General features: G+C 37.7%; 1 protein-coding gene across 1 annotated transcript in view; it reads left to right on the top strand.

Moving 5' to 3' along the window:
- LOC125128403 (phospholipid-transporting ATPase ABCA3-like) overlaps positions 1-14,915 on the top strand; it is a 165,099-nt gene that overhangs the window by 53,813 nt on the left and 96,371 nt on the right. The window contains exon 10 of the mRNA XM_047782758.1: positions 1,169-1,300. Coding sequence (XP_047638714.1) covers positions 1,169-1,300 — 132 coding nt within the window. The remainder of the gene's footprint in view (positions 1-1,168; positions 1,301-14,915) is intronic.

The following is a 14,915-nucleotide window of genomic DNA, read 5'->3' as shown; positions in this document are numbered from 1 at the left end:
TGAAGTTTTATAGTTTTCAGTGTACAAGTGTTTTTACTTCTTTCAACTTTATTCTCAAGTATTTAACTCTTTTGGATGCCACTGTAAATGGAATTGTTAGTTTTCTTTTGGGAGTGTTTGTTGCTATTGTATAAAAACACAACTGATTTTTGCATGTTGTTCTTATACCTTATGTCTTAGGTGAATTTGTTTATTATCTCTATTAGTATGGGCAGCTCATTCTTTGGGCTTTTCTTAATGAGTAGCATCATGTCATATTCAAGTATAGATAGTTTTACTTCTTCCTTTCCAATTTGGATGTCTCTCATTTATTTTTCCTGCCTCTTCCTTCTAGCTGAAACTCCCATTACAGTGGTAAGTAGCAAGGATGAAAGCAGGCATCCTTGTCTTATTCCTGATATTAGAGGAAAAGATTTCAGTGTTTCAACATGGCGTATGATGTTAGCTGTGGTCTTTTTCATAAATGCCCTTTGGCATTTTGATGAAGTTTTCTTGACCTTGAAACACTGTCAAAGGCTTTATTTGCATCAATTGAAATGATCATGTGTTTTCTTCCATTTGTTTGTTAATGTGATTTACTGCACTGATTACCTTTCATGTATTGAAAAACCTGTGCATTCCTGGGATAAGTTACACTTTATCATGATGTATAATTCTTTTGATTATGCTATTGGATTCCATTTGCTAGTATTTGGTTAAAGATTTTTGCATCTGTATTCATAAGAGATACTGGTCTGTAGTTTCTTCTTTGTGATCTCATTGTCTGGCTTGGTGTCAGGGTAATACTGAGTCTCAGATCCTGCATTGCTGTGGCTGTGGCATTAGGCCGGCGGCTACAGCTCCAATTAGACCCCTAGCCTGGGAACCTCCATATGCCATGGGAGCAGCCCTAGAAAAGGCAAAAAGCCAAAAAAAAAATACTGAGCTCATAGAATGAATCAGGAAATGTTGCCTCTTATACTTTTTGAAAGATTTGAAGAAGAATCACTCTTAATTCTTATTTAAAGGTTTGGTAGAATTCATTAGTGAAGTATTTTGGTCCTGAACTTTTATTTGTAGGGAGATTTTCATCACTGATTTGGTTGTGTTACTTATTACAGGTCTATTCCTATAGAGTTCTTCATTTCTTAATCCTCATTTGGTAATTACATTTTGGTTTTCTTTCTAGCGCTCATACTGGTTTGGCCAAGCAAGAATTAAAAGAAAAGAAATGAAAGACTGTAGGATAACTCTAACCAAGTATTTTGAGGCTGAACCTACAAGTTTGGTGGCAGGTATCCGGATCAAACATTTATACAAGGTATTGTTTAAAAGGTCTCTTTTTCCTACAAGGACTGAAAGCTATATGCTGGTAATAGAATTGTTTGTAACAGCTGTTCCAAGAAAACAAATGAAATGCTTAATAAAGAATTATAACAAATATAGTTCTCATTTGAGGCACTCATTAAATGTATAAATATGGATATACCTTTACAAATACATTAATCTTTTAAATTTCTCTGATAGTCTTAGAAATAAGTGATATTTTAATTTTGTGATGAAGTTTTCTGAAGAAAATAAACTTGATGCGTTAGTAACATTTGGGTGTGTGGTTGGGGAGGGTAACACTCAATGTAGTTAAAAGAAAACTTCTCTGAAGGGATGACCTTTGAACTAAGACCTAAAGAATGAGATGAGCCAATTATTTGGAAAGCTAAGGGAAGAAGACTCATGATAGGAAAATAGCAAATTTGAAAACATTCAGGTGAGAAAGACTTTCACACGTTTGAGGAACAGAAAGAAGACCAATATATTTGGAGACAAAGAATGATAGTAGATGGCTTCATTGGGAAGGCATTGATGGGTTCAAAACACTGGAGGAACATGATAATGTTTTTAAATTTTTGTTGGAATATAGTTGTCTTACAAAGTTGTGTTAATTCCAGGCATACACCAAAGCAAATCATATACATGTGTCCCTTCCTTTTCAGATTCTTTTCCTATATAGATTACTACACAGTACTGAATAAATTTCCCTGTGCCGTATACTATGTCCCCATAACCTGTCCATTCTATGTATAGTAGCATGTATATATCAATCCCAATCCCCTAGTTTCCTCCCCCATGTTTTCCCCTTGGTATACGTAAGTTTGGACTTGAAATCTTTGAGTCTGCTTCTGTTTTGTAAGTTCTTTTGTATCATTTCTTTTAGATTCTACATGTTATTATCTCATATATTTGTCTTTCTCTGACAAATTTCTGTCTGATTTACCTCATTTAGTATAATAATTTCTAGGTCCACCCATGTTGCTACAAATGGCGTTATTTCATGCTATTTATGGCTGAGTAATATTCCATTGCATATATATACCACATCTTCTTTATCCAGTCCTCTGTTGATGGGCATTTAGGTTGATTCCATGTCTTGGCTATTGTAAATAGTGCTGCAAGGAACATTGGGGTGCATGTGCCTTTTCAAATTACGGCTTTCTTCAGGTAAATGCCCAGGAGCAGGGTTCCTGGTAGTCCTGTATTTAGTTTTTTGAGGTACCTCCATACTGTCCTCCATCACAGTTGCACCAGCTTACATTCCCACCAACAATGTAGGAGAGTTCCCTTTTTACCACACCCTCTCCAGAATTTGTTTGTAGACTTTTTGATGATACCCATTCTGACTGGTGCGAGGTGATACCTCATCCATAGTTTTGATTTGTATTTCTCTAATAATTAGTGATATTGAGCATCTTTCCCTGTTCTTTTTGGCCATCTTTCTGTCTTCTTTGGAGAAATGTGTGCTTAGATCTTTTGACCATTTTTTAATTGGGTGCTTGGTTTTTTGATAGAAAGCTGATGAGGTCTTTATGTTTTGGAGATTAATACCTTGTTGGTTGCTTCATTTACAAATATTTTTGCCCATTATGTGGGTTGTCTTTTTGATTTGTTTATGGTTTCCTTTGCTATGCAAAAGCCATTGGTTTATTTTTGTTTTTATTTTTATTACTCTAGGAGGGGGATCCAAAAAGATATAGCTGCGATTTGTGCCCTATGTTTTCCTCTAAGAGTTTATAGTATCTGATCTAACATTTAGGTTTGTAACCCATTTTTTTTTATTTTTTTATACGGTGTTAGACAATATTCCAATTTCATCCTTTTACATGTGGCTGTCCAGTTTTCCCAGCACCAGTTATTGAAGAGGCTGTCTTTTCTCCATTGTATATTCTTGTTTCTTTTGTTGTAGATTAATTGAACATAGGTGTGTGGGTTTATTTATTGGCTTTCTATCCTGTTCCACATATCTGTTTTTGTGCCAGTACCATACTGTTTTGATGACTGTAGCTTTGTACTATAGTCTGAAGTCAGGGAGCCTAATTCTTCCAGATGCTATTACATTTAGAATGAGTAAGCAGTGATAGCCTACTGTATAGCACAGGGAACTATATCCAATCTCTTGGAATAGAATATGAAAGAAGATTGTATAAGCAAAAGAATGTATATTGTCAGAAGTGGGATTACTGGATCATATGGAAGTTATAGTTTTAATTTTTTAAGAAATCTTCATACTGTCCTCTGTAATGATTGTACCAATTTATATTCCCTCCAGCAGGGTTCCCTTTTTTACATACCTTTTCCAATACTTATTTTTTTATTGTCACTATTAAAAATTTTTCTTGATAATAGTCATATAACATGTGAAGTAGTCTTTTTTTTTTTTTTTGTCTTTTTACTATTTCTTGGGCTGCTCCCACGGCATATGGAGGTTCCCAGGCTAGGGGTCCAATCAGAACCGCAGCCACTGGCCTATGCCAGAGCCACAGCAACGCGGGATCCGAGCCTCGTCTGCGACCTATACCGCAGCCCACGGCAATGCCGGATCGTCAACCCACAGAGCAAGGGCAGGGACCGAACCTGCAACCTCATGGTTCCTAGTCGGATTCGTCAACCACTGCGCCACGACGGGAACTCCATGAGGTAGTCTTGTTTTTATTTTCATTTCTCTGATGATCTAGTGATTTTTGAGCATTTTTTTTCATTTACTCATATGTCTTCTTCAGAGAAATATCTATTTAGTTCCATTTTTAAAATTTTGTTTTTGTTTTTGTTTTTTGCTGTTAAATAGCAGGAATCCTTATATGTTTTGGGTATTAACTCAATCAGGTATATAGTTTACAAATATTTTCTCCTTTTCTGTACAATGCCTCTTCTTTTGGTTGATTGTTTCCTTTGATGTGCAGAAGCTTTATGGTTTGATGTCATTACACTTCTCTATTTTTCTTTCTGTTCCCTATGATTTTGTTGCCATAATTGTGAAATCATTGCCAAGACCAAGGGCAAGAGTTCTCTCTAGGAGTTTTCTAGTTTCTGATTTTACATTTAAGCCTACAATCCGTGTTGAATTAATTTTTGTGTATAGTGTAAGGTGAGGGTTCAAATTCATTGTTTTAAAAGTAGATGTGCCGTATTCCCATACCATTTGTTCAAAAGACTGTCCATTCTCCATTGTGTATTCTTGGCATCATTGCTGAAGGTATGTTGACCATATATGCATGAGTTTATTACTAGGCTCTCTTTTCCGTTCCATTGGTATATGTCTGTTTTTACGTTATTTTGATCACACCCACAACATATGAAAGTTCCCAGGCTAGGGATCAAATTTGAGCCATAGCTGTGACCTACTCTCTGTTTTTATACCAGTACCATATTGTTTTGATTATTGTAGTTATGTAATGCATTTTGAACAGATTTATGTAGTTGTGTAATTCATTTGTAGTTACGTGATGCTTCTACCTTTATTCTTCTAGTTCACCGTTGCTTTGGCTATTCAGAGTCTTTGTACCATATACATTTTAGAATTGCTTTTTCTATTTCTGTTGAAAAAAAAAAAAAAGCCAGTGGGATTATTACATTGGATCCATAGGCCATTTGGGTAGTATGAATATTTAAACTATATCACTTCCTCCAATCCATTAACATAGGTTATCATTCTAATTTTTGTGTCTGCCTTTTCCTAGTTTCCAGTATACAAGTTTTTTAACTCCTTGATTAAGGTTTATTACCAGTTACTTTATTGGTTTTGATGTGATGGTAAATGGGATTGCTGTCTTAATTTCCTTTTCAGATCATCTTTTTGTATATTGAAAGATAAAGATTTTTGTCTTTTGCTTTTGTGTTCTATAACTTTGATGAATTCACATGTTATTTCTAACAGGTTTGTGTGTGTGTGTATGTAGTCTTTAGGACTTTCGAAATATTATTTCATCTGCAGATAAAAATAGCTTTTCTTCTTCCTTTCTGATTTGATGCTATTTAATTCTTTTTCTTAGATACTACTGTAGTTAGAATGCCTAGTACTATGTAGAAGAGAAAGGACAAAAGTGAACACTCTTAACTTGTCACAGATCTTAGAGGAAAAGCTTTCAGTTTTTCACCATTGAGTATGATAACTATGGCTGCCTTACATACACCCTTTATTATTTTGAGGTAAATACTTTTTTATAACTACTGAGATGATCATGTGATTTTTTTCTTCAATCTGTTAATGAGATGTATCACATTGAGTGATTTCCTTAAATTTACCCATCCTTGAATCGCAGGGATAAATAATATTAGGCATTGTATATGATCCTTTTAGTGTGCTGTTAACAATTCAATTATCTATTTTTTGTTGAGAATTTTTGCATCTGTGTTCATCAGGATATTGGCCTGTACACTTTTCTTGAGGTGTCTGACTTTGGTAGTAAGGTAAAGCTGACCTCATTCATTGAGTTTGGAAGTGTTCCCTTGTTTTGTGTTAGTCTCAATGTATTACTAGTCATATTGTCAGGTAGGACTGTCTGGGGGAGGGGCACCCCTTTGGCCCATATTGCATGTGGTGAGCCCTCACAGGCACTTCCCCAAATGGAGTCATTGCTATGGCTGAACATTCCCTTGTGGTTCTTTATATTTTTGAAATTTTTTATTTAAGTATAGTTGATTTATAATTTTCCTTAAATTTCTGCTTTACAGTAAAGTGACCCAGGCATACATATACATGTGTTCTTTATTTATCGTACTCTCTTCTCTCAATTCTAACCCAAGAGATTGGACACAGTTCTCTGTGCTATGCAGTAGGACCCCATTGCTCTTCCATTCTAAATGTAATAGTTTGCATCTACCAACCGCAAACTCGCTGTCCATCCCACTCCTTCCTCCCTCCTCCCAGTAACCACAAATCTGCTCTCTATGTCCATGATCCATTTCTGTTTTGTAGATAGGATCATATGTGCCATATTTTAGATTCACATATGTGATATCATATGGCATTTGTCTTTCTATTTCTGACTTATTTCACTTAGTTGAAAATCTCTAGTTTCACCCATGTTGCTGCAAATGGCATTACTTTGTTCTTTTTTATGGTCGAGTAGTTTTCTGTTGTATTCATGTACCACATCTTCGTAATCCATTCATCTGTTGATGGACATTTAGGTTGTTTCCACATCTTGGCTATTGTGAATAGTGTTGCAGTGAACACAGGATGCATGTATCTTTTTTAATGAATGATTTGTCCAGGTGTATGCCCAAGAGGGGGATTGCTGGATCATATCGTAATTCTATATTAAGTTTTCTGAGGTACCTCTATACTGGTTGTACCAGTTTAAAGTCCCACCAACAGTAAAAGGATACCCTTTTCTCCAAACCCTCTTCAGCATTTGTTATTTGTTGACTTGTTAATGATGGCCATTCTAACTGATGTGAGGTGGTACCTCATTGTAGTTTTGATTTGCATTTCTCTAATAAGTAGGGATGCTGAGCATTTTTTCATGTGCCTACTGACCATGTATATGTCTTCTTCGCATAAATGTCTATTCAGGTCTTCTGCCCATTTTTCAATTGGGTTGTTTGTTTTTTTGTTGTTGAATTGAAGGAGCTATTTGTATGTTTTGGAGATTAGGCCCTTGTCTTTTGCATCATTTGCAAAGATTTTCTCCCATTCTCTGGTTGTCTTTTTTAATGGTTTCCTTTGCTGTTCAAAAGCTTTTCGGTTTACTTATATCCCATTGGTTTATTTCTGTTTTTATTGTCCTTATTCTAGGAGGTGGATCAGACAAGATGTTGCTGTGATTTATGTCAGTGAGAACTCTGCCTATGTTTTCCTCTAGGAGTTTTATAGTATCTAGCCTTACATTTAGGTATTTAATTCGTTTTGATTTTATTTTTATGTATGGTGTTAGAGAATGTTCTAATTTCATTTTTTTTAAATCATCGTAAGACACATCTCTGCAAAAGCATCAGGAGATTTTGAAATAACAAGGTTTATTATTCACAGTCCTGGAGATTACATGGCACACCTGGGGACAAAAAGTGATTGTGAGTAGAGAAGGAGAGAACGTGAACCAAGGGTTCTTCCTTTATTGGGGTTGAGGAGAGGATGCCTGGGGTTTTGTGGGTTTGCTCTTTACTGGTGAATTCAAAACATCACAGCAAAAATTAAATTGTAGGAAGATAAGCACGGAGTCAATCAAATGGGCAGTTATCTAAGTCACCCAGGGCTTTCTAATAGTAAGACTTCTTGTGTGAGTTGGTCTGGCTCTTAACCTAGCTGTGTAACTGGCAATATGTTTAGTTGAGATGGGTGTCTTTGAAATGGATGCCTCAGAAATCAAAATTTTAATGCTTGAGAAGGATCAAGATTGTAGAGGAGTAAAATGTAGCACTCACCTTCACCTACAAGACATAAAAAAAAATCTACATGTAGAGTGATTCATGTAGAGCATCTACTGAACACTGACAGAAGACCTTAAACCTCCAAAAAGGGCAAGAAACCCTCCACATAACTGGGTAGAACAAAGGAAAAGAGAGAGAAAGAAAAAGGAATCAGGACTGGAGCAACACTCCTGAGAGGGAGCTGTTAAAGAGAAAAGGAACCCACATCCTGGGAAGCCACCTAACTAATGGGGAGATCAGCTGAGACAGAGGGACCTCAAAGTCGCCAAGAAAAGCATAGCCGCTGGGTTGAGAAGGGAAAAGCAGAGTGAGAGCCACACAGACCATCTGCACCACCATCCCCAGACACCACAGCCTGAGATGCTTGGATAGAGGCTGAACATTGAGGCTCAGGCTCCAGAAGTCAGTTCCAGGGAGAGGACTATGGTTGGCTGTATAAGACAGCCTGAGGGGCTATGGAGCAGTGCACCATTGACTGGGGCATAGAGTGCAACAGATAAGGGAATCCAGGAGGAGGTCTGGGCCCACAGGAGAAGCAAGGCACCATTGTTGGGGAGGGCGACAGGAGGAGGGGTGGACCGCCATAGGACTATCTTTCCCTGTGTACGCACAGACTCAGAGGGTTGGGCACCTCCTGCGTAGGCTATGGTTGACAAAGCACCACTTTCTTGTGCTACAGGTGACTGGGAGCCTGTTGTGCAGGCTACAGGTGTCCAGGCAACTCTTGTGTGGCAACAGGGCAACGGGGGGCTAAGTGCAATTCGGCACCTCTTGTGTAATCTATAGGCAGCAGGGACAAACCACAGCAGTCATCTCCAGAGGGGATGTGGCCTGCCACCACTTGGAGTCAATGAACAGGCACCACCTGTGACCCAAGTCACCTCAGAGGTTGGCAGAAAAAGAGGGCACTGCGACTGAGTACCACCCATTATGCTCTCACTCCCCTGTGAACACACCCACCCTGGTGCCGCCACTGCCAAATACTCTGGGTACTTCCTACACATGCCTGATCACTGTCATGTCCCAGGGCCCTGCAACTAGGAGCAGCATGCGCCACCTTTTCATGGGTCCTTTCCACTGTCAAGAGCCCAGCAGCCAGGCACTGGTGACTATCCCAGCCCATGGCTTCCATCTCCATGGAAGCATGCGCAGCACCCTAAAAATAAAAAGTAAGCCCCTGCAAAATACAAAAGGGTGCTCCTGCATATAAATAGCCATCCAAGACTACAGGAGCTGGTTTCCCTAAACTCACAGAATTTAAAAATATATATAAGCAAAAGGAAGCTCAAGAACCATTCCCAGTTAAAAGAACAGTAGAATTCACCTGAAGGAGCAAAAATGAAACAGACCTCTGCAATCTAATAGACATCAAGTTCAAAAAGGAGATAGTGAAAGTACTGAAGGAATTAAGAGCAGGTATAAAGAATAATGCAGATTACTTTAGAATGGAACTAGAAAATATAAGGAGGAGCCAAGGAAAATGAGAAAATTCATTTGCAGAGATACAAGCCAAGTTAAAGGCATTGAAGAGCAGAATGAATAATGCAGCGGAACAAATTAGTGACTTGGAAGATAGAATAATGGAAATCACCCAATTAGGACAGCAGACAGAAAAAAAAATATATAAAAAACATGAAAGCAGTATAAGAGATCCCAGGGATAAGATAAAGCAGGCCAATCTATACATAACAGGGATTTCAGAAGGAGAAGAAAAAAGGAGATTGGAAATATATTTGAAGATATTGTCTGAAAACTTTCCAAATCTAAAGGAAACATATCAAGATACAGGAAGCCCAGAGGGCCCCAAACAAGTTGAACCCAACAGGCCTACACCAAGATGTATTATAATAAGAATGGCAAAATTAAGATAAAGAGAAGATTGCAAAGACAGCAGGACAAACACAAAGCATTAATTACAAGGGAACTCCCTTAAGGCTATCAGCTGATTTTTCTACAGAAACACTGCAGGCCAGAAGAGAGTGGCCAGATACAATTGAAGTTCTAAAAAGGAAAAATTTGCAGCTAGAATACTCTACCCAGCAAGAATATCATTTAAAATAAAAGAAATAAAGAATTTCTCCAACAAAACAAAAACTGAAAGAGGACAGCAATACTAAACCCATTCTAAAAGAAATACCAAAAGGGGACCTCTAAATAAAAAAGAAGTGAGAAGAAGTATGATGGAGGAAATCACAGTTGAAAAGTAATCACTTAAATAATCCAGTATACAGATCTAAAAGGAATTTAAAAAAAAAACCTATTATAAAAGTGATAATAAACTCAAGGAACAGCAAAAGGACAAACATGAAGATGTTAAAAATACTTCGAAATCATAAAATGTGGGGAAAGTTTAAAAAAAGACTTTTTTTTCTAGAATGTTTTTGAGCCTATAGGACTATCAAGCTGAAGCAAGCAGATATAGGAAGGGATTAATGTACTTGAAAAACAAGGCAACCACAATCTCAACAAAACAACAAACTTACGGAAACTAAAAAGAAGAGGACACAAGCATAAAATGAAAGGAAATCATCCAAACAAAAAAGAAAGGAACAAGGAAGAAACATAGAATCAACTAGATAACAAGGTTTAAAATGGCAATAAATACATATTTATCAATAACTACCTTAAGTGTCTATGGACTGAATGCTCCCGTCAAAAGACATAGATTGGGAGTTCCCATCGTAGCTCAGTGGTTAGCGAATCCGACTAGGAACCATGAGGTTGCGGGTTCAATCCCTGGCCTTGCTCAGTGGGTTAAGGATCTGGTCTTGCTGTGAGCTGTGTGTAGATCACAGCTGCAGCTCACATCCCACGTTGCTGTGGCTCTGGTGTAGGCCAGAGGCTACAGCTCTGATTCAATCCCTAGCCTGGGAACCTCCTTATGCCACAGGTGTGGCCCTAAAAGAGACCAAAAAAAAAGATAAAACAAGACCATAAAGAAAGACAAAGAAGGACACTATTTAATGATAAAAAGATCTATTCAAGAAGAGGATATTACGATCGCCAACATATATGTCCCTAATATAAGAGCACTCAGATAAATACAACAAATACTAACAGACATAAAAGGAGAAATTGATGGGACTACAATAATAGTAGGAGACTTTTAACACCCCACTGACATCAATGGACAGATCCTCTAGAGAGAAAATCAGTAGGGCAACAGAGATCCTAAATGATGAAAAGTTAGACTTCATTGATATTTTCAGGACACTGCATCCCAAAAAAAACAGTATGTATTCAAGTGTACATGGAACATTCTCATGGATTGACCACATATTGGAGCACAAAACTAACCTGAACAAATTTAAGAGTATGGAAATTATTTCAGGTATCTTCTCTGATTACAGTGGCATGAAACTAGAAATCAACCACAGGAAAAGAAATGAGAAAAAACTGACTACATGGAGACTATAACAACATGCTACTGGAGTTCCCGTGGTGGCGCAGTGGTTAACAAATCCGACTAGGAACCATGAGGTTGCGGGTTCGATCCCTGCCCTTGCTCAGTGGGTTAACGATCTGGCGTTGTCGTGAGCTGTGGTGTAGGTCACAGACGCGGCTCGGATCCCGTGTTGCTATGGCTCTGGCGTAGGCTGGTGGCTACGGCTCCGATTAGACCCCTAGGCTGGGAACCTCCATATGCCACGGGAGCGGCCCAAGAAATGGCAAAAAGACAAAAAAAAAAAAAGAATAAAAGCTGTCACACACAATAAATAAATAAATAACAACATGCTACTAAAAAACCAATGGGTCAGTGAGGAAATCAAGAAGGAAATTTAAAAAAATACCTCAAGACAAATGACATTCGTACACATCCATTCAAAATCTATGGGATGCTGCAAAAGCAGCGCTTAAACTGAAGTTCATAGCAATACAGGCCTTCTTCAGAAGAGAAGAAGAATCTCAAACTGATAACAACACTGCAACTAAAAGAATTAGAAAAAGAACAAACAAAACCTAAGTTTAGCAGAAATCGGTCATAAAGATCAGAGAGGAAATTGATAAAATAGAGTTTCGAAAAAAACAATAGAAAAAAAATCAATAAAACCAATGTCTGGTTCTTTGAAAGGATAAACAAAATTGACAAACCTCTGGCCGGACTCACCAAGAAGAGAGAAAGAACTCAAGTGAGCAAAATAAATGAAAAAAGAGAAACCTCGATACTGCAGAAGTACAAAACAAACAACAACAACAAAAAAAAAAAAAACAGAATACTATGAACAATTCTATGCCAACAAATTTGACAACCTAAAAAAACATGGACAACTTTCTAGAGACATATGGCCCACCAAAACTTAATCAAGAAGAAACAGATCAATTGAACATGCCAATCACTAGAAATGAAATTGAATAGGTAATAAAAACACTCCCTACAAACAAAACTCCAAGAGAGGCAAATTCTTCCAAACAAACATAGAAAGAACTTATACCCATACTTAATATTTTGCAAATGCTTGAAGGAGTAGGAACATTCCCAAAGATATTCTATGAAGCCACCATCACCCTAGTACTAAACCAGACAAAGAAACTACCAAAAAAGAAAATTATAGACCAATATCTTTGATGGGTATAGACACAAAAAATTCTCAACAAAATTTTAGCCCAGTGAATGCAGCAACATATAAAAAAGATCATACATCACGAGCTAGTGGGATTCATCACAGGTTCACAAGGATGGTTCACCTTACACAAAACAATCAATGTCATATACCGCATTAACAAAAGAAAAGTAAAAAACTACCTGATCATCTCAATAGATGCAGAAACAGCATTTGACAAAATCCAACATCCATTCTTGATAAAAACTCTTATCAAAGTGGGCAAGAGGGAACATACCTTAACATAACCAAAGCCATTTATGACAAACCCACAGCAAATGTAATACTCAATGGAGAAAAGCTGAAAGCCTTCCCACTAAAATCTGTAACAAGGCAAGGATGCCCACTCTCACCACTTTTATTCAACATATGATTGAAAGTCCAAACCACAGCAGTCATACAAACAAAAGAAATAAAAGGTATCCAGATTGGAAGAGAAGAGGTAAAATTGTCACTTTACGCAGATGACGTGACATTATATGTAGAAAACCCTAAGAACTGCAGAGAACAGATGCTCGAACTGATCAACAAATTCAGCAAAGTAGCCAGATACAAGACTAACATTCATAAGTCAGTTGAATTTCTGTATATTAACAATGAAGTAATGGAAAAGGAATTTAAAAAACAATCACTTTTAATATCACACCCCCAAAAATTAAATACCTAGGAATAATCCTGACTGAGGAGGTGAAAGACTTATATGTTGAGAACTATAAAGCATTAATCAAGGAAATTAGGATTCAAAGAAATAGAAAGATATTCCATGCTCCTGGATTGGAACAATCAATATTGTTAAAATGGCATTACTACCCAAGGCAATCTACAGATTCAATGAAATCCACATCAAATTACCCATGACATTTTTCACAGAACAAATAAACCAGGGACTATGTGTGACTTATTCCTAGATGTAACCCAAGCACATAGCACAATGCCTAATACATAGTGGGCCTTCAGTAAATACTTGTTGAATGACTTATGGTCACCCATGGCTTAAATTAATTAATTAGACTTGGTGACTTATTGCATACAATAGTTAATAGAAATGGCAAAAAGTTGGAGTTCCTGTCGTGGCTCAGTGGTTAACGAATCCGATTAGGAACGATGAGGTTGCAGGTTCGATCCCTGGCCTCGCTCAGTGGGTTAAGGAGCCAGCATTGCCGTGAGCTGTGCTGTAAGTCGCAGACATGGCTCGGATCCCACGTTGCTGTGGCTGTGGTGTAGGCCTGAGGCTACAGCTCCGATTAGACCCCTAGCCTGAGAACTTCCATATCCCTCAGGTATGGCCCTAGAAAAGACCAAAAAAAAAAATGGCAAAAAGTGTTGAATTATACTCAGGTTTCTGGTTTGTATATTTGTAAATTAGGGGACCATTCACAGATTTAGGGAATACAATTAAAGAGTATATTTTCAGGGTGTGATAATAAGCAGAGTTTTAGGCATGTTGCGCTTGAGATATTTCTAAATATTTAAATTTATGTTTCTGGTATGTTTTTGGAGATGCAGAGCTATAGCTTTGGGGGAGCGATAGTGACAAACACTTTATTATTAGCATCTATAAAGTGATTGAATTCATGAGAGAAAATTAGATTCCCTAGAGCCGTCATTTTCAAGTGGGGATGAGTGTGTCATTCCACTCAAGGAACAACTGACAATAATCTGGAGATATTTTTGGCTGTCACAACCAAGAGAAGGAGAGGTGAGGTGAGGAGTGCTACTGACATTTAGAATGTGGAGACCGGGAAGCTGCTAAACCTCTTACAAAGCACAGGAGAGCCCTCCAAAACAATGAATTATTTAATCCAGAATTCAGTAGTGCTAGTGGTAAGAAGCCCAAGCCTAGGGAGAGTTTGTGAACATACCATCTTAGGTTTTCTCTCGTGAATTTGCCCATATTACTCCCTCTTCTTAATATTTCTCCTGCATTCTAAAAGAGAATTCATAAACTGCATCCTCCAAGGCGCCCTTCTCGGTTTGCTTCCTAGTTAGGATTTGCCAATGAGAGAAATTTGCAAACAAACACATAGGCAGATTTTAGGTTCACCTAGATGAGTTATTGGGAACCACAAGCTTTCTCATTTTAGACTGAAATACAGTTAACCCTCAAAACACGTGGGTTTGAACTGCAGGGGTCCACTTCCATATGGATATTTTTCAATAGTAAATACCACAGTACTACACGGTCTGTGGTTGGTTGAATCAGCAGATATGAAAGGCCAAGTATGAATTATGTACAGACTAACCTTCCACGTGGCTCAGGGACCCTCTACAGTAGGAGTTTCCAGGAGACCCTTCAGAAGGATTTTTAAACATGTTTTGTAAAGAACAAAATAAATACTTTAGGCTCCCATAGGCCACATACAGTGTATGTCACATATTCTATTTTGGTTTTTCTTACCAAGCCTTGACAAGTGTAAAAAGCTGTTCTTAGTTCATTGGCCATATTAAAAAGATGGGCGATGTTTCAATTTGCAGACTCCTGCTTGAGAGTCGCAAGAATTTCTGGACAAGGTTTTTTTCTCAGTCACTAAATTTCTGGCTGAAATCAGGACATCTGTCTTTCTGGTCATTTATGGCAGATTCTGCAAGCTTCCCTAGCTCTTGCTACAGTTGAGAAAGCTCATAATTATGATA

The sequence above is a fragment of the Phacochoerus africanus genome, chromosome 5 (assembly GCF_016906955.1).
Source record: "Phacochoerus africanus isolate WHEZ1 chromosome 5, ROS_Pafr_v1, whole genome shotgun sequence".
NCBI classification, from domain to species: Eukaryota; Metazoa; Chordata; class Mammalia; order Artiodactyla; family Suidae; genus Phacochoerus; species Phacochoerus africanus.
The sequence above is the reverse complement of the archived record's forward strand: the minus strand, read 5'-3'. Positions and strand labels throughout refer to the sequence as shown.